The 20,518-nt window shown below is 42.3% G+C and overlaps 1 protein-coding gene across 5 annotated transcripts in view; it reads right to left on the reverse strand.

Annotated features, from left to right (window-relative positions):
• The window catches only part of MED23 (mediator complex subunit 23), a 55,556-nt gene that overhangs the window by 2,212 nt on the left and 32,826 nt on the right, over positions 1 to 20,518 (reverse strand). For 4 of the 5 annotated variants that reach the window (XM_027824650.3, XM_037894803.2, XM_043542920.1 and 1 more), the window contains 12 exons: positions 20,046 to 20,209; positions 18,783 to 18,907; positions 17,794 to 17,999; positions 16,565 to 16,745; positions 14,535 to 14,705; positions 13,145 to 13,361; positions 12,218 to 12,454; positions 10,812 to 10,977; positions 9,694 to 9,766; positions 8,147 to 8,361; positions 6,580 to 6,700; positions 547 to 678 (listed from right to left, as the gene is read on the reverse strand). In XM_027824650.3, coding sequence (XP_027680451.1) covers positions 547 to 678; positions 6,580 to 6,700; positions 8,147 to 8,361; positions 9,694 to 9,766; positions 10,812 to 10,977; positions 12,218 to 12,454; positions 13,145 to 13,361; positions 14,535 to 14,705; positions 16,565 to 16,745; positions 17,794 to 17,999; positions 18,783 to 18,907; positions 20,046 to 20,209 — 2,008 coding nt within the window. Of the gene's footprint in view, positions 1 to 546; positions 679 to 6,579; positions 6,701 to 8,146; positions 8,362 to 9,693; positions 9,767 to 10,811; positions 10,978 to 12,217; positions 12,455 to 13,144; positions 13,362 to 14,534; positions 14,706 to 16,564; positions 16,746 to 17,793; positions 18,000 to 18,782; positions 18,908 to 20,045; positions 20,210 to 20,518 lie in introns of those variants that run through there. The other variant, XR_005224702.1, reaches the window with a different exon arrangement.

A 20,518-nucleotide genomic window follows, 5' to 3' on the forward strand; every position in this document is an offset into this window, starting at 1 on the left:
TCGGTCTAGGACTCAACCAAAGCCGTGCAAAATGCATTCAGGAAACATAACACTTATCTGGACTTTACACTTTGTTACAAAATAGAAACCTGCATCAGGTTTCAGTAAAAGATTAATTAAAGTTCAAAATCCTTTTGGTGAACATGGGATGATTTATGCTTTTGCAACAAAACCAGATGGAATTTGGTTATTTAATTTGAACCCAAAGCTCAAAGTAAAACTCAGAAGGTGTGGATTGAAACAGCACAAAAATCTAAACATAAATGCTTATGACGTTTATATAGCAGCACTCCTATTGCCATCTCATAAAGAAAATCAAACTCTAGTCACAATTTCTCTGTGGTCTGAAATTTGTCTCAAAATCTGACCTACACCTTTTAACGATGAAAAACTGTACCAGTAATTGATTGGGAACGGACAGACTGATCAACTGTGAAGGGATTTGTGATCCTTTTACATTTAAGATCATACACAAAAAGATCCTGGTACAAATTGTTATATTAAATGTAACCTTGCTTTTAGCTTCAAGGTATATTGTTAACTTACTTGATCTTTCACGCTGTCCCCAGTAAACATGTACTTCATATGATACAAGAAATCACATATGGGATCCATGTAGTTCAGATGTGTACTGCATTGGTCCACATCCAGAAGCATTTCATAAAATGCCACCCCAATCTGTTTTCATGAAATGAAAATAAAAAGTTTAAAACATTGCTGTCTGGATTTACATGCTATATTTTTAAGTTTATTCTTTTGTGAAGGAGAAACACATTTAGTATGTGCATCTTCTACTTATCTGAACTTCCCGGTAAACATCTGGCTTCTTGTGAAAGAAGACCGACAACTCTAAGGTTATGTCTACACTATGACCCAGCAGTGTGATTCCCCTGCTCACGTACATATGCTCACGCAGGCGCTCATTGAGCTAGCACGAGTACCCCCAGCAGCGTGGCCATGGCAGTACAGGCAGTGGCAGCAGAGGCGCGGTTGTGCCCAATACATACCAACCAGTTTCAGGTGGGTTTGTATGAGGCCCGGCTCAGCTGTGCCTACGCTGCCCTACCTGCGGTACCCCAGCTGCACTGCTATTTGTGCTCGTACTAGTTCGATGAGAGCTAGCATGAGTATGTGTACATGAGCAAGGGAATCACCTCCTAGTTCGTAGCATACATGTAGCCTAACTAGCCCCACGGTGCCTCACTTTGGAAATTACAATAATTTAATAACCGTCCTAAAAATCTGAATTATGGTAGTTTTATTTATGTAGTTTGATACCCAATGCTTTTAATCAGATTTTTACTATGTCCAGAGTCAGTAAACTATTCCTCTTCAGCAAAGTACTAAGCACAAACTTAAGTTTCATTGACTGAAACAGACTTTAAGCGTGTGCTCATGTGATTTGCTGGAGGAGAGTGAATTTTATGGAGAAGTAACGAGGTGGTCAGTGGACTAAAGTGACTAAGAAATTTAAAGCTTTTTCCCTTTACTTTTCTAGAAGAGCATTATACTCTTGCTCTGCATGTGGAATACAGATATAAAAAAAATCTATTTTCTTCCTGAGGGAAGAAAGAAGCCACTGGAGGCAATATTTAGTGTCTGTTTACAGTATACAGCACTCAGAAGCGTGCTAGGCACTTTATAGAAATGTATAAAAAGATGCTCCCTCCTGCCCTGAATAGTTTATTTTTCCTCTTTTTTATTCTTCAATCTTTTTGCCGTAGGGTTTAGCAAATTAGTGTATGATGGAAGCGTATGATGGAATTTGTTGCAGTGTTGTCTTTCTGTTGTGATATGTGTTATTATTTAAAGAAGTGTTAAGGGATGCCTGAAGCACAGAATATGCATTTTTTGTGATTTTGTAAGTCTAAAGAAATAAAATTAAACCCAAGAGTCAGCATAAGGTAATAGGTGACAGTGACAAAGAAACGGGAGAAATAAGGAGCAAGGTTATAAATATACAATAACAAGGTTACATGATTACTTAGCTACGTTATATATACACCTATTCCATCATATTACATCCACACATTACATCCAAAAACATTAAAAGAATATTAAAGTTGCATAGTCAAGAACTCCTAAATGTCACGTCAAGATAGGAAATTTGCCCCCCTTGCGGGTATGTAGCCCTAATGTTCTTTTAACATAAGAAATTACATTAAAAAAACCCCTCCGTCTTTTAAAAAAGACAACTGAAAAACAAAACAAAAAAACCCCAGAAGTTGCCCTCTGTGGAGTCATACTGACCCGCAACTTAGATCATCAACAGGGTTTTGATATTAAGATCCACAGCACAGACCTCTACCAGTTGAGATAACAGAGTAACTGGTAGCCATAGTCAGTTGCTAGCCTCTATGTAGACCAGCCACTGGAGCAGAGGTGGGCAAACTACGTCCCGCGGAACCGTCCTGCCTGGCCCCTGCGCTCCCGGCCCGGGAGGCTAGTCCCCGGCCCCTCCCCTGCTGTCTCCCCTCCCCCACAGCCTCAGCTCGCTGTACCGCCAGCGCTATGGTGTGCCGCTCCTGTCGGGCAGCGCGGGCGGCGGGGCTGGGAGCTCCTGCATGAGCTCCTGCTGCTCTGAGCAGCATGGTAAGGGGGCGGGGAGAGTGAGGGTTTGATAAGGGGCAGAGGGTACCGTGGGCAGTCAGGGGACAGGGAGCAGGGTGAATTGGATAGGCATGGGAGTCCCGGGAGGACTGTCAGGGGGCGGGGCAGTCAGGGGACAGGGAGCGGGGAGGGGGGGGTTGGATGCGGGGTGGGGTCCCGGGTGGGTGTCCCAGGAGGAGGCGGTCAGGGGACAAGGAGAAGGGGGGGTTGGATGGGTCGGAGGTTCTGAGGGGGAGGGGACGGATAGAGGGCAGGGGCCAGGCTGTTTGGGGAGGCACACCCATCCCTACCCGGCCCTCCATACAGTTTCGCAACGCCGGTGTGGCCCTCGGGCCAAAAAGTTTGTCCACCGCTGCAGTAGAGGGAGATAAGATACATACTATTTCCTGACAACAGAGGAAAGTAAAGACTCAGGATTCCTGAGTTAATTCCAAATTCTGGAGAGGAGTATTCTCTAGTAGTTAAAGACCTCTCTCCCCTGTGCCCCCAGGCTGTTTGGCCCACCTCTGTTCCTATACATTCCCCGGTTTGTGTCTGTATACTCCCCCCTCTCTCTTTTCTTCTCCTTCCCCATTGCTGCTATTCACCCCACCACCTCCTGTCACCAACCCCTGGCTCCTACCCCTTCTGCTGTCCTCCCATCCTCTGGGTCCTGCAATTCCCTCTCTCTCTGCCCTACCCCTCCTGCAATCCAGTCAGGATAGATCTTCCTCATCCTCCATGCTGATGGGGTACCACCAAGGGGAGCACTGACAGTCTTCAGAGAATTTAGCTGCTACACGCTAGTATGTCTCTACTTAGCATGTCAAAGCTGGAACTTTACAGGGGCTTATAACTTGGCCAAATTTGGGGAAATTTCACATGGATGGCAAGATGCATCCATGACACTTAGGTGACTCCCCTGCCAAATTTCAAGCATTTACTCCAAAACATGTAAGTAATGAAACAATTGCAAGATTTATACATTTTTTTAAAAAATCATGGGTACATGCTCAGAAACAGTGGAAGCATTTTAATGAAAACTTTACAAAAATATTCAACCTGAGGCAGATACCCAGCATCAAAAATTTTAATTTGAATGGCTGAAGTTTGGCAAAGTTGTACGCACTTGAAAAAGGGTCTTATAATTAGGTCCCTACAAAATTCATGGCCACAAAAAACGCATCATGGACCGTGAAATCTGGTCTCCCTCTGGGAAATCTGGTCTTTTGTGTGCTTTTAACCTCTACTATACAGATTTCACAGGGGAGATCAGCGTTTCTCCAATTGGGGGTCCTAACCCAAAAGGGAGTTAAGGGGGGTCACAAGGTTATTTTAGGGGGGTCATGGTATTGCCACCCTTACTTCTGTGCTGCCTTCAGAGCTGGGCGGCTGCAGAGTGGTGGCTGTTTGCCAGACACCCAGCTCTGAAGGCAGCGCCCCACCGATGCAGCGCAGAAGTAAGGGTGGCAATACCATACCATGCCACCCTTACTTCTGCGCTTCTGCCTTCAGAGCTGGGCTCCTGGAGAGTGGTGGCTGCTGACTGAGGACCCAGCTCTGCAGGCAGCAGCCTAGAGGTAAGGGTGGCAACACCATAACATGCCATCCTTCCTTCTGTGCTGCTACTGGCGGTGGATCTGCCTTCAGAGCTGGGCTCCCAGCCAGCAGCCACCGCTCTCCAGGTGCCCAGCTCTGAAGGCAGCGCCCCACCAGCACCAGCGCAGAAGTAAGGGTAGCAGAACCACAGTCCCCGCTACAATAACTCTGCGACCCCCGCAACAACTCCTTTTTGGGTCAGGACCCCTACAATTACAACATTGTGAAATTTCAGATTGAAATAGCTGAAATCATGAAATTTACAATTTTTAAAATCCTATGACCGTGAAATTGATCAAAATGGACCATGAATTTGGCAGGGCCTTACTTATAATGGAGAGCCTTAACTAAAGGCTTAACTAGCGCAACCAGTCCTGTCTATAATTTATTATGCATACACAGCAAGAGTGATAAAATGTGTGTATATATTTGACCCTGATGTTTAATTTCTTTAAATGCTAAGTTCATTCTGTACTAAAAAGTAATACATTTTCAATAAACTGGTGGGTTAGCTCCCTTCAAGTAGCGAGCGCCATCGAAGCACAGGGTTCTGTTCACGCAGAGCTCACTGCAGGCATAGGCGCCGACTCCGTCGGTGCTCCGGGGCTGGAGCACCCATGGAAAAAAATAGGGGGTGCTCAGCACCACTTGGATGACCAGCTGTTGGCAGCCAGGGATCAACGGTTTTGCGGGCGCCTCAGCAGATGAGCTGTTTCCTATGGGCAGCCTGCGCGCAGCTGCGATCAGCTGTTTGGCGGGCAGGCTCAGATCAGCTGTTTCCCACCTCCCTGCTCTGGCAGTGGCTGAGTGAGTCTCACAAAAGAAAAAAAGCCTAAGGGTTAGGCGTGGGCGGGAGTGCTGGGCTATCAGCAGCAACACAGCCAGCCCCTGCTCACCTAGGGCCGGCCCACACCTCTTGGGCTGATGGCCACATGTATGGCTGCTCCCTGCCAGACAGGCTCGACTCTGGCCACAGCAGGCATCAAGTGACCCAAGGGAGCCCAGCTAGGCTAGGGCTGGGTGCAGTGGTAGATTAGGGAGAGGAGAAGCTCTGGACCCCATCAGGAGCCGCACTCCGGGGGGAGAAGGTCTGGACCCCGGCAAGAGCTGTGCTGGGGGGCAGGCAGGGAGGAGAGGAAAAGCCCCAGACCCCGCCAGGAGTCGCAGGCGGAAGGGAGGGGAGGAGAAGCCCTGGACCCTGGCAGAAGATGTGGGGCGGAAGCCCCGACCCCACCCTGTGCGGAGCTGGCCTGCGCCTCTCTCTCTCCCGTCCCCCCTGCGGAGCTGGCTCTCACTCTCTGGCTGTGGAGAAATTCAGCCCAAATCTACCCACACTGGTATCTCCATTTCCCCCATCATCACACAGCCATGAATGAATTTAGCCTAGGAGGTTGGGTCAGCATTAGCCCCATTTGGCAGGTGGGATCTAGGGCACACAGAGGTGAAGTGACTTTCCCAAGGCTAATCAGGGAGTCTGTAACAGAGCAGAGAATCAAACCCAGAACACCTGAGCCCGAGGCCTGTGCATTTACCACTACGCAATCTTCCCACCCAAGGAGGGGGGTGGGAGCAGGCACTAGACAGCCGCCAGGAGGTGGGGAGCGGAGAAAGATGGGAAAAGGGATATGGGTGGGAAGCAAGAAGGGGGAAACATCAGGAAGGAGAGCAAGGACTTAGAGAAGAAACAAGAGAAAGGGAAAGGGGCAGGGAGAACGAAAGGAAGGGAGAGGAGAAACGGGCAGGGAGAGGGGAAAGACTCTCCACCGCTTGTCCCTCCCATCCACCTTCTTCCCACAGCCATCAGTGGCCTCAGCTCCCAGACAGGCCCTAAGCAGGTGTGAAGCCCAGAGTGAACATAATGTCTTTAAACTGGGATGTTAGTGAAGACAGCTTGTAGCTGAGTGTAATGACTAATATACTGTAATTCATGATAATGTCATGATATATTACTATTTTAATAATGATTACATTAAGATGCCAATGATAGACACACATTCAATTACAGAATATGAAAGAAATGTATAAATATGCTGAAAATTGCCAGTTTTGGGGGGAGGCTGACCCCCCGCAAACACACACACCTCGCCTTCACGGGTGTGTGTGGGAGGGAGGGAGCAGAAAGGAGTGAGCAGTGGGCAGGAGATGCTCAGGGGAGAGGACCTAAGCGGAGGGGGCAGAGCGAGGACAGGAAGAGGTGGAGTGGGGCAGAGTGAGGGTAGGGCCTTGGGGTACGGGGCGGAGCCAGGATGGGGCACCCACAAGGCAAAACCAAAAGTCAGCACCTATGATTGCAGGACTGGGGCTTTAATTTCAAAGATTTTCCCCTGCTTTTGAGTTTCAAAGACCAGACTGAATTAGACTATAAAAGCCAGGACAAGAGCTATATTTTACCTCTATCATACACCGTGTCCTCTCTTGCTGAAACCGCTGTAGAAAAGGACCAACAAGGTGGTAAACGTAAAGTAACTGAAATTCTGTCTTCACTATGGGTATCAAGACTTCAGTGAGGAATCTGCAATATTTCAAAGAGGACACATCACTGTTTTGTACATTTATCTTATGTTAAAGTAGTCATGCCACCAAAATCAACACCATTTTTCAACATTCAACATTATCGTCACTCATTAGGCTCAGACATTTATGACTGCATTTGGGGTTTTCTTGCTCTACCTCAGACTGGTTGGGAGTGACAGCATTTTGCTACGGTGGAAATACAGTCGAAGTGTTTCATCCTCCCCTAAAACCCAAACTTGAGTGTTCATGTTAAAAATGATTGAACACTTGCTGAATAACACTCATAGAACCATACTCAGTCTGTCAGCAAAAGTAGCCATAGGGATCATGACTGAGCTATGAATGATTCACACAGTCCCAAGGACTAGAAGCTGCACAGGCTCACCCAAGATCAGCCTGGAGAATGAAAGGGAGAGTCAAATGCAGGCCTCTTGGGTTATGACACTGGAACTAAGTCTCTGAATAGGGTCACCTAATTGTCATGAGTACTTCATGCCATCTCCCACTTATGTAGACAATGATAAATCCAGGAGAAGAATATTAAAAGGTGAACTGAAAAACTAAAATGGAAGCTGAGTTAAAGCCCCCATATGTGCTCTGAACGCTCCCATTAATAAGGCAGTATGGAAATACATTTTAACTAAATTTTTAATAAACTGCAAGGTATGAAACGCTACAGCTTCCTGGCTTGCTAAGGACATCTCCTAGTGTATCACTGCAATGTCTATTAATTTACAAAGCACTTCCCCCACTGGCAACAAATGTCACATACAAAGACTGAAGACAAAATTACACAGAGTTGATCATAATGGATGGAATTAAGCAAGTGCATTGCCACTGCCAGTATAAGCTGCAGCCAAACTGTAATGAGTAAGAAAAAACCAAACACAAGCTCAATGAGATATAATATGCTTTACATGAGGGATCGGCAATCTTTGGCGCGCTGCCCACCAGGGTAAGCCCGCTGGCGGGCCGGGCTGGTTTCCAATGGGGGCTGTGGGCAGCAGTGGTCAGCACATCCCTCAGCCCGCGCTGCTTCCCGCAGCCGCCATTGGCCTGGAGCGGTGAACCATGGCCAGTGGGAGCAGAGATCGGCTGAACCTGTGGATGCAGCAGGTAAACAAACCTTACCCTGGTGGGCCGCGGGCCAAACGTTGCCGATCCCTGCTTTATCATACCCTGAGGTTACCACACTGGTGAAGAGCCCAAAGATATAGATAAGAGAGACAAGAACCAGCTTAAAAACCAAAAAAACCCTACCATCACCCATGTTTTAGAGGATTTTTAATTACTTGTTCTGATTTGCTTTCTCTCTCCGCCACATACCTCCTTGTGTACATATTTGACATATTGTTTTCCTGTACACAGTACGGAAGGGGTGCCAAAAGTGTACTTTAGACTATCAGTTAAATTTTAAAAATCAGTTAAATTTCATTATACATACTTTGGAATGAGGGAAAGTTGGCCAATGCTAGAATGGTGCCACACGGCATGTGCCAATGCTAAAGTGTAGCTACAGCTCATCTCAGAGTAAGACTGATGGCAAGCTGTGAAGTCAAAGAGCTGGAATGGGTAACCAACCCACTCTGTCTCTGAAGTCAAGCTAGGACTGTTGATAACACTGACAATTCGATCATGGAGGACAATCCAGTATGGCTCCTGGCAAAACAAAAAACCCGAAATGATTTTTATTCTTTTAATTTTTAGAAGAAAAGGTAACACTTTCTCCCCCGCCTCCCGCAGATTACTGTGAAATATTAAAAATATTCATTTAACATTCTTAATTTATACAAATACTTTACCTACCCATTTCCTGACAAATATCTGAATATCTAAATAAGACAAGATACCATCTGTCTAGGGGAGAGGGAGCATGGGATTGTTAATGAAAAGAAGGGTGGAGGGACTGTTTGAAAATATGGAATTTAAAGAGTGATCTGAAGCAGAAAAGAGTGGCAGTTGGTGGAAGGGGATCGGGGAACTGTACCAGGCATAGGAACAATACAAGACACAAGCTAAGAACATAAGAACAGCCATACTGGAGCAGACCAATTGTCCATCTTGCCCAGTATGTGGCCAATGCCAGGTGCTTCAGAGGGAATGAACAGAACAGGAAATCATCAAGTGATCCATCCCCTGTCGTCCATTCCCAGCTTCTGGCAAACAGAGGCTAGGGACAAGGATGGGAAAAGAATACAAAGGGAGATGTTAAGGTAGGAGACTGTAGGGAGCAAAGAAAGCAGAGATGCTGGAACTTGTAGATGAAGATGAGAAGCTTACATTTTTTACAATGAGAAATAGGAAGACAATAGAGGGTTTCAAAGGGATGCATGATGTAACTGTGGAGGGTGTGAAAATAACTTTGGTAGATCAAGTGGAAAGTGGAGCAGAAAATGGGTGAAAAAAGGAAATTAAATCAAAAATATTCATCCAGTGTTGAAGCTGAGTCATCAAACACAAACTCAGCATCTTCAAAAGGTGAAAATGTCTACTAAAACATTTAAAACTCAATTATACATATTTTCTAGTCTTGTTTCCCTTGTTAAATTTTACACTTCCTTTCTATAATGTATTCCTCTTGCATTATGCTCAGTAAAGTTATATGGGATGTGCAGAGTTAATGTTCCATCAGACTTCTTATCTTACAGAATTTTCTGACTTCATTCTCAAGCTTAAACACTGCACAAGAAATTTTTTGTAGTTAAAGTATAGCAACTTTATTTTCCTATAAGGTACCGAGGAAACAAGATTGTGAAAAATCCAGTTTTCGTGCTCCCTCTTCCCCCAGTCCCACAGTGGGTTTGGTCAGATAATGAAGGACAAAGCACAGGTGTTTCATAAGCTTTCCAGTGGCATTTGGAACTACTCCAGGAGCATCAGAAAGAAATTAGTTGCACTAATCCCTCACAGAAATTACCACTTACATCAGCTTTTACGGAAGAATGCATTCTCTTCTCTGTTCAGAAAATTTTAAAATACATACAGACTCACTGGTAAGGCTGTGATAATCAGTCCAATAGCATTCATCCAAGCTGTGATATTCTCCCTTGGCACCAGAGGCTGACTACAAATAGGGAGAGAAAAAAAAAAAACTCTGAAGTTATACATAATTTCTCATGACTTTTACTGTATTTATGACGACTGAAACATATTCCTAGAGAACTTATAGCTATTTTCTCTTAAGAAAAGCTATATATACAAATGCATGACTGGTTAGTTGAGTACCACATTGACACTGCATAGAAAACTTTTAAAACAATTTTGTTCCTGTAGCATGTTTTCTTTTAAGGTATTTTCATTAGAGGCATTTGTATGAATAAAGTCTTCGCAGTGATATCGGTTCCTTTGATGACTCATTTCCCCATAGTCCCAAAGCCTGCATCAGAGCGACCTTCCTTGGCTGAGTAAGGTGGGAAAGGAATCCTTTCTTTCAACCCATCATTACCACTTAGAGATGGCCATCTGAATCACTAATTAAATGCAAGGTGGTTCATCCCTTTACAACTCTTTCAGTTCCTGCTGGCCCAAAAAGCAAGTCACTGAGTCTAGGAATCAAGTCCAAATGTGTCATGTGGCAACACAGAATGAGCTCTGTAAAATGCAGTTCCAATATCACATGGCAACAATGAAAATTATAACAACAGATATTAAATGCGTACAAAAATATAAACTATGATGCACTTTTGGACCTCAAGCATCCTACCAATTTTTCTGCTTTCCTCCCTGCAGTCAAAGATCTTTTGTTGCAGCAACTGATGGCTCTCCCCCTCTGGACGAGGAGTGCTATACATGACTCCTTTTGTCTCCTGTTAATGCCTATAACTGGACAAGTTGCTGACAAGTGTACGGTACTTCCTCCATTTCTCCCACATGAAGCTGAGTCTCAGTCAACACCAGCACCGGGGGATCTAAGGTATTGTACAGGTATTCGCCACACACATTTTTTGTTCTTGGCTCTTAGAATGGCATCCAACACCATACTACTGCTCGCCTCCCAAAGATATCAATATATAAAACAATGTTTAAGAAAAGGAAGTTTCAGAACCAGTGAGCAATTTGTAACCACTGTACTGCTTTTTGTAGAGGGCAGTTCTGTAAGTCCAACGTACCTCTTTAACACTACATTGAGAAGTGCATTGCCCACATCCTTTCCTGGAACAGCCAAAGCCATGAGTTCAACACAGGTAACATGAAGAGCATGGGCAGCTGGGTTAGGAAACTCATTGAATCTCCAGTCGCAGTTTGGAAATGGACCAGGTGACTTGCCAGCCATAGGTAACAATGATTAAGGAAAACAACAAATTCCCACATGGGGACTGGTAAGAAGCAAACAGTGTAGTTCTGCATGTACACAATGTATTTATAACAAAATATATCTAATACACAAACAAAACAATAGAGTCCCACAAATTCCTGATAATATATACGTGTGTGTGTGTATGTATTTTTTAAAAAACACACACACACACACACACGACAGTACTGAATGAAACTAATGGCCACAGTCAATCAAAGGCACATATTTAAGATGATACGTCAGTTATTGGAAAGCATTTTTAAAATAAATATCTAGAGAAATATCTGTATATATAGAAACACATACATACAATACAACAGATACTTTTCTGACAGGAAGATTCATTGTGTTTGGGCCATGTCAGAGTTCATTTACTCTAAACCTAAGATATTTTATTAGAAAAATGCTGAGAATTTTCTACACTATTAATAATCTGTTTTGAAGTATATTGTTAAATATAAACATACTACTCGTATTAGAATTTCTCAGGTGGCAACATTGAAAAAAATTGAAGTCTTGAATAGACAAAGAACAAATAACAGTGACTATCTGATTGCCACTGAAAATTAGAGGCATTCCAGAACAACACCACAAAGTGCTTTTTTCTACTTATAGGACAGTGGAATCACTGGCATCATTAGACGCTTAAAACTTATGTAAACTAGGGGTTTATATGCTTTTAGTTTCCCTTAATCAGAGAGAAGTCCAGCTCCCCTGTAGTTGGACATCTCAGCAAAGTAGAGGAAACGGTGGAGCTGTGGGAGGAGGATAACAAAGGTGCACAGAGAACTAGCAAACTTCCCAGCAGGTTAGCATTAGAGAAAAGGGGAAGAGGATGGCCAGGGAGAGTCAGAGCAGGTCTACACTATGGGGCTAAATCGACTTAAGTCATGCAACTCCAGCTACGTGAACAACATAGTTGGAGTCGAGTACCTTAGGTCGACTTATTGCGGTATCTACACCACGCTGGGTCCCGTCGACTTACCTTATGCTTCTCGTTCTGGTGGAGTACCGGAATCGACGGGAGAGCGATCGGTGATCGATTTAGCAGGTCTTCACTAGACCCGCTAAACGGACCGCCGGTGGATCCATCAGTAAGTGGAGACAAGCCCTCAGTCCTACAGTGTTTCAACTGTATGGAACATAACTAAACTCTGGTGAACTGAAACTACAATACTGATAATTTTCCTTTAGCACAAATCATTATAAAAAGGATATTGTCTACTAGTCTTCCAATCAGTTTGCAATAATAAGTGTCATCGGGGATCCACGGATTATCTTCTCGTACATTCATAGCAGACTTGATGTAAGTGTCACTTAGACACCAGCCTTGTGGTCGATTATCTTTGAGAGAACCAATGATGGCATGGACAAGCTTCCGCTTGAGGTTTGTGCGTTCTCTGAGATGCCTCTCGTAGTAATGAAGAGTATTGTATAGGTATGTCACTGGACGGTCTGCCAACAAAAAAACCCCAGAAACACAGTAGCATCGCACTTAATTTTATATTGGTAATAGTAAGCTTATGCAAAATTAAGGCTGATGTAAAAACAGATACACCAAGTAGAAATGCCTCATGTTTTTATTGTTACTGTACCACTATGTTAAATGAAACTGGACAAAAAGTTTACCTGAAAGGGGGGTCAAAACCAATATTTCTATGTTTGTGATATTGCTTAAAACATTATTTACAAATAGCTAAATACACAGCATTAGAGAGTATCTCATGGGGAGACCTTGACAAGAAACAAGGAGTAGAAAGAACAAAACTGACACTGTTGTGCCATTATTACAACATGGTTTGCGTCATACTCAACATCAACCATGTGAAAACCAAGTTAAAAAACTGTGTTTGAACCCTGCTGAGAAGGAAGAGAGTGGATAGAGTGGGTAGCATTGAACAAGATTTTTGCTAACAAGGTTTACTGTATCAAAGCCCATACAACACTGAAACAGCTAAATCAGTGTTCAAAAAGAGTCAGCCATTATGGTTCTGCTAGTAAACCAAGCTTCTCTTCAGAACAGACAGTTAGCTAATAAGGTTTGGTTTCCCATCATGGACAGGCCTTTACTGATATGCACTATGACGAAGAATCTGTAGTGACCGTATCGCAAGTATAAAGAGCTAATGGGCTTGAAGAGCTTACCATGGAATTTGTATAAGCCTCCTAGATGATCCAGTAGAGTCTCCAGTGATTTGGACACTGGAAGCAATTCCAGAAATCTGTGGATTACAATATCAAATACTGGCAGGAAGCGGAGGCACACATTTCCAAAGTAGATGGGTAGGTACTGGGGTTGGATCTGAACTGGAGGATTGACTTGTTCTGCCAACCCTTCAAAATACAGCTTTTCAGGATATTTCTGTGGAAATCAAAACACAGATTTTTTTAAAAAAATATACTGAAAACATTACTGACTACTTGCAGTACTTTAAAAATGTACTGAAGCTACATTGTACTCTATTCTGTAGACACTCCAAACAATTTGGAATTATACATATACACATACATGCAAAGAGAAGATATGAACACAGTAACTAAATATAATTGGACAAAATATAATAAACTCATTTTTTCTTGAAAAAGTATTTAAAAAAAGAGAGAGAGTTTCAGATTCACTAAAACTGGTTCAGGGAGGTATAAAGTACTAAAAGGAAATTAATCCTGATAGGCAGGCAATGATACCATCACTTATCCACCCTTCTTGTCAAAGACTCCAAGGAAGATCAAGAGAGAAATCAACTCTATTTTACATTACATGCTTCCCCTGGAGTCTGAGAACACTGGTCTGTCATATGTTGAATCAATACATTAAAAATAATTTGTATGTGATTTCTCCCTGGGGAAAGGAATGACAAGGAACCACACGCATGACATATAAAGCGTAGCTGGATGGTGCTTATATACCAAGTGACGGGGAACAGTTTAAGATTTATATAATATTCCAACCGTCACGCCCCGCCCTGCCCCAGCCAGCAGTTCCCACTTTTTGGGCAACACTAAAATCTGGAATGTTTCCCTTCCTGTGAGTGTTACATTCTATTTTCAATACTGTGGAAGCTTGCAGAAGCCTAGTTAAAACCGCCCCTTAATGATTACTAATGGTTAAACCCATATTAATGAAAAAACAAATAATCTATATTTTCCCCAATTCACAAACACAAAGGAGAAACTGGGTCCTTATTCTTTCTGACTGGCTTCCAGAAAAATTAAGCATTAAATGTGGGATTAAACTATATTCAGATGAGCAGAGACTCCTAATTCTTCAGTCACTTCTATCTTTTAGTATTACATGCACATTTTCTTTTTACATTATTTTGTAAACATAAAATTATTTTACATTAACCCAAATATTCAAAAGTTACTAATGTTAAATGTATCTTTAAAAAAGTTATTGCTGTGGTATTAAATGACACACTGAATAGCAGAACAAGGTATATAACCAAAATGCAAATAATACACAAAACAAAGGACAACTTCAGCATCCCAACTGCACAGCACACATTGCACAATCCTCTGGTGTAATCTATAGTACCTTATGATAACTCATGTGCTTAGTATGCCAATCATTCTGTAGCCAGTGCTCTGGAGAGTTCTCCTTCACAAAATCACTCACTCGGTTTCTGAAATCATTAGGCTTGAGTAAGAGTAACTGAATTATGAAGTAGCAGACCTGCGCTTCATTTCCTTCATGGCTGCGCATAGCCTTTAACAAACAACACAAGTATTAGATTGCAGAACAATGTAAAATTACTGTCTGCTTTCATTCATAGATTCCAAGGCCAGAAGGGACCATTGTCATCATCTAGTCAGATCTCTTGTATAACAAAGGCCATAGAACAGGGGTGGCCAACCTGTGGCTCCGGAGCCACATGCGGCTCTTCAGAAGTTAATATGCGGCTCCTTGTATAGGCACCGACTCCAGGGCTGGAGCTACAGGTGCCAACTTTCCAATGTGCCAGGGGGTGCTCACTGCTCAAACCCTGGCTCTGCCACAGACCCTGCCCCCACTCCACCCCTTCCTGTCCCCTCCCGAGCCTGCCTCTTCCCCCTCCCTCCCAGAGCCTCCTGCATGCCACAAAACAGCTGATCAGGAGGTGAGTGGAGGGAGGGGGAAGCACTCATCAGCAAGGCTGCCAGTGGCCGGGAGGCGCTGGGAGTCGGGGGGGAGCTGATCGAGGGGCCAAACTGATGGGGGGTGACTGATGTATTACTGTGGCTCTTTGGCAATGTACATTGGCAAATCTGGCTCCTTCTAAGGCTCAGGTTGGCCACCCCTGTCATCGAACTTCCCCAAAATAATTCCTAGAGCACATCTTTTTGAAAAAAACATTCAATCTTGATTTAACAATTGCCAGTGATGGAGAATCTACCGCAACTCTTGGTAAATTGTTCCAGTGATTAAGTATCCTCATCGTTAATGACTTTAGGGTGATTAAACATCTTAATTTTAATATAATTGGCCAGCCAACTCACCCATTCACTATATTCTGTGTCTGTAGGCACAGAATGGAAGCAAGGGTCTGAACTCTGGACACCATACCCTCCCATTGATAAGTGCTCATCAACTCACTCATTTCCCAGTGGAGAAATTCTCCCATGTTCCTCAGTGAGAGGCATCCCCTATCATAGCTTTGACCCATCTGCCAAAACCATTTTATGAACATCCCTCCAACACTGATAGTATCAAGAAAGGTATGCCAGTTTCAAAATTATAGTCATTCCAGGGATAGGTACTTGTGAAACTGCAAACACTGCATTCAGTTTTTAACGTATCGTCTTGGACATTTCTTTTGGTAGCACTACATCCATACCAGGAAGAGACATTTTAAAATCTGGTGAAAGGATAGTACCTACTGAAGCAATATTTTAGCTAGTTTTTTGATAATTACTAACCAAGGAAAAGAGCTAGGGAACTTAAAGGAGACAGAGCATACAATCCCTTGCACCCACCCTTTTGAGACAGCTGGCAGATCTTTAACCTCCCTGAAACAAAGATAGCGTTGTCCAAAGGCCACATGAGGTTTTCCATTTATTTGCCAATATGGCATCAGTCATGCACCTTGTTCCCTTTCAGAATATGAACAGTCATTGCAAAGCTAAGAGGGAAGAGAACCAGCCCCATACAATGGTGTTAACAATTCCAATTCATTCAATGCTGTTATATGATCAATAAAGCTAGACAGAGTTCTTCTCACCAGAGAATGAGACAATTGTGATACTCCTAGTTTTCACTCACTCAGGGGGAAAAAAAAAAAAATCTGTAATTCTATAGTACTACTTGATTATTGAACTAGTAGTTAGTCACTATTCAATTCAATATATTTGCACAACAATGGGCATAGTTTGAGGAGGCGGGGGGAACAGTAGGGTGTTGCCTCCCAAACAGCAAGCCTCAGGCAGGCATGGAATTTGCCCGCTATGTGCCGCCCTGGAGCTGCTTCCCCAAAAACTGAAGTCAAACTACACCTATGCAAGTGACTGCTATAGAAGTGGATCAGAAGACATTGGCCAAATTTTGGATAAAGAAACATCTTGCACTTAACCTACTAAGGTCATACTTACCAAGCACAGTATCAGCCTGTCCAGTGTTACAATGTTATATTTCCACACCATGTCATTAAGAATCTCAATACATTTGTTGAGCTGCTGGCCTCCGGCTGACGTGGAGAACTCATAGACCAAGAAATCCGCAAATGTCCTAACATGAGCAACCAGAGCTCTAGCCCCAATTCTCTCCAAAACTCTAGCAAGCAGAGGAAAAGAAATGATCTTGTTACTGTAATATGCACATAGCAGAAGCAGTTTGCATAATTTATAGAAGTCTTGATACATTTTTATCTGGCCAATTTTGCAGGACTGTGTTTCAAGTTTTTATACAAAATATGCATTCAAATACAACATCAAAACATGCTGATAAGCGTAACCCAACTCCCAGAAGTGAGGGCACTCCAAGGTCAGGATGCCACAAGCTGCTAATTAGCAGTAAAAATAAATCATTTTCAGCTTCATGGATAGATTCTGGGCACAAGTCTTTATAAATATACATGCATCAGTCTTGTAGAACTGAATTCTTCAGTAGGACGTGACATATGACATGCTGCTAAAACTAGTTAATTTTTTCTGTAATATTTTTTACACACACAGTACCAAAGGTGTCACATTTCCTAACTGTAGGGAAGCCTATCAAACATTTTATCAGATATTTAGTAATTGCTCTGACAGGCCTAATGAGGGAGGAAAGAGGATAACTGATTTTGTGTGGGTACAGCACGTGTTAAGCTTTCTAAAACTGGAAATGAGAGTTAGACAGCCATGAAAATTATTGACTTCTTCAATTCAGAAATAAGCCTTCTGAGCAGTCAAACCCAATAAAGCTTTTAGTATTTGCCTTTGACTAAAGTTATTAAAATATTTCAAATAAATAGTAAATAATGAACAGAAAGATTGTCCAGAACAGTACTTCAATGTAAATAAAACTCTGACTTTGTAGACCACTTATCTCTCCCCACCACCCAAAAAACTCCAACTCAACAGCTGAATCGTTCACCTGCAACTGTCACTTTTATCAGGAGATAAAAACAGGACCAACCAGTAGTAAGCACTACTGTTAGACATTATGCAGTCCTTAAAGTATGTTAATCCTTCTAACTGTACATCAAAACCCATCATCTAACAATGTATTAAATCTGCTACCCTAGTATAGAAAAACTGTGCCCACTGTACTTAAGAAAGCTTACCATCCCCTTAAGCTATAACTGGTACAGAATGCAGCTACATTTCTAAAAGCTCACCTGTAGCCAATTTGATTAATGTGATCAGTCTCTAACAGCATCTTCCATAGGAGGCAAAGGAATAGGGGAGGGGAGCCCTGCATGGAAAAGTGGGTGATTATATCATTCTCATTGGTCATAGACTTCCACTTTCGGTATTCCTCTTCCACATTCTTCTTTAGATTAAAACGGCTTTCTTGAGGAACATTATTCTGTTTGAAAAATGCCTGAAATAAAGTTTGTTTGTTATTAACTGACAAGTCTGAAACATTTAAGCCGTGTTGTTATAGCTATGTCAGTCCCAGAATATTAAAGAGACAAGTTAATATCTTTTATTGGACCAACCTCTGTTGGAGAGAGACAAGCTTTCAAGCTTACACAAAGCTCTTCTTCAGGTCTGGGAAATGTACTCAGTGTCACAGCCACCTGAACACACTGAGAGAAGCTGCTTCAATACAGAAATAAAACCCCCTCAGACCACACACCCCTAGTTGTCACCTATCACCCCACACTGGAACCCATCCGGGGTATCATCAAACAACTACAACTCATTCAATGGGGATCCCATCCTTAAAGAAATCTTTTCTGAACGCCCCCCCTTCTGGCCTTCAAACAGCTCCCCCCCCAATCTCGTCATCAAAAGCAAGCTCCCCACAGACCAGGACACCTCACAGTGGCAGCACACCCTGCCAGAACTACAGATGCAAAACCTGCTGACATATCTCCACTGTGAATGAAAACCTTTTCCAATGTGAAAGAAGTCATTTGTCATGTACATCAACTGGATAATTTTGCAAAGATCTGCAAACACTGCTTTATCTTTTTTTGGTAACAACCACTTCTCAAACATTTTATCCTAAAACACCTACCATTTCAAAACCATGCACGATTTCTCATGTGACTTGAGCATAATGTAGAAGGGAAGAAAACTAACTATGAAGGGGACAACAAAGATCCCACTGAGATAATTATTTTCCCAGCTGTTCAAGCACTTAGGTTGAAACAATTACCTGCAGTGGAGCTGGAAAACAGCTTAGTGTGTGTGAAGCCCAGTTATGGGGAGTGAAACTCATGATAGTCTGCAATATGTCCTTGCACCAAGTTCCCTGAATTGAATCGGAGCCTGTGAAAAAGTCTAAATGGACACATATGCAACATTAATCAAACACAACGGATTGGTGAAATTGGATCTTCACATAAAACTGACATTTCCTCCTTAGGCTTTTACATTAGTAGGACTTAAATCTTGGAAAACACAGACAGGTTTACTTATTTGTCTGTCTAAAATGTTTATATTGCCCATCCTCCCTTTTTTCCTTTTTCACACTCCTGATTAATTCTGTAGAACCAACATACCTGTGGGGAGAATGGGCTGGATTCTATCTTGCTGAAGATGCAAAGTAAGAAGTGATAAGAGTTTCAGAATTCCTATGTTGCAGTTGCAGAATCTTTATGGCTGTTGACAAATGAGCTAGAAATAACCCAGTTTCATTTTAAGATACTAGGCTTAGCTTGCTGGACTGGCAATTGCAAAACATACCTTGCTTGTAAACCAAGTAGGTATGATATGGAAATCATTGAGAGACAATAAACATGGAATTCCAAGAATCATTTTTAAAGAATCAACTTTTCCAAACAGAAATGCATGTGAAGCATTACCCTATTAAACATTCTAACTTAGTCAATGTAAAAAGCTAGTGATAATGCAATGTTCAGGTTGCAAAAAATCGAGCAAAACAGTCAGAAAATGCCAAAAATCCCTTCCCCATTCAAATTTTCACTCTGTTGGATTTTCTGATATTATAATTGTACTAATTCTCCAGTCAGTCTCCAGACTAGATCTGAAATTCCAAAGTAAAAAAGGAAAAAAAAAGCTTTCATAAATCAGACCTTTATAAATCATAAAAAGGCAAAAAAGGACACAAAAGCCAAGTTTTCATTTGCTTTGCAGATGGCCTTTAAGAAGGCTTCTTCCACAACATTATCTTTAGCCCTGTTGCACATTCCATATATATTTATAGTGTGCATTAGTACGCGAGGATTTAAATTTAATAAGGAAAACTAAAATGGAAAATATCTATGTGCAACTTAACTGACTTTACATTGTAGAATAAACTAACTTCAGAATTCCTGACGTTTAATTCTTGATTTCAGAATGTTAGTACTGCATTAATGCTAGCTGCTGACCTCCGAGTAGTATCTCTCTATTTGGAGGAAGATGATTTAATTCACTTTCACATAGATTATCCCTTATTTGACAAATTCACTCTTACCTGTCACATGTGTTGCTCTTGCTAGAGTCAAAATCAGAGCCCTGTTGAGTTCTTCTGACTCTGCTGAAAGAACTGTTTTAGGGTCACTAAGGAAACGTGTAAATTGTGGTTGGACCTCAGAGCTGCCCAACGCTGTGATTAGCCTTAAAGCAGTGCTCTCAACACTAAAGAAGAAAAGGAAAAAAGTTAGGTTGTTTATAATAATAAATAAATATAAAAATAAATACACTGCTACTATAAAACTGAAAAACTTTAGTACTCCTTGTCATTTGTTACCTTTTTGCTTCATATAATATGTATATAATTGTTTTCAAAACAGTTTTAGTAGGGAAAGAACAATGTACTTGTGCTTCTTGGTGGATAGGGCCAAGAATTTTAGGTGATTAGTGATTTTGGATGCCTCCATCTTTGGGTTTCAAGAAAGTGCTGAGCACATACCTTCTGAAAAGGGGCAAGAACTCCCCAGTGGGGCA

This window comes from Chelonia mydas, chromosome 3, assembly GCF_015237465.2.
Source record: "Chelonia mydas isolate rCheMyd1 chromosome 3, rCheMyd1.pri.v2, whole genome shotgun sequence".
NCBI lineage: Eukaryota > Metazoa > Chordata > Testudines > Cheloniidae > Chelonia > Chelonia mydas.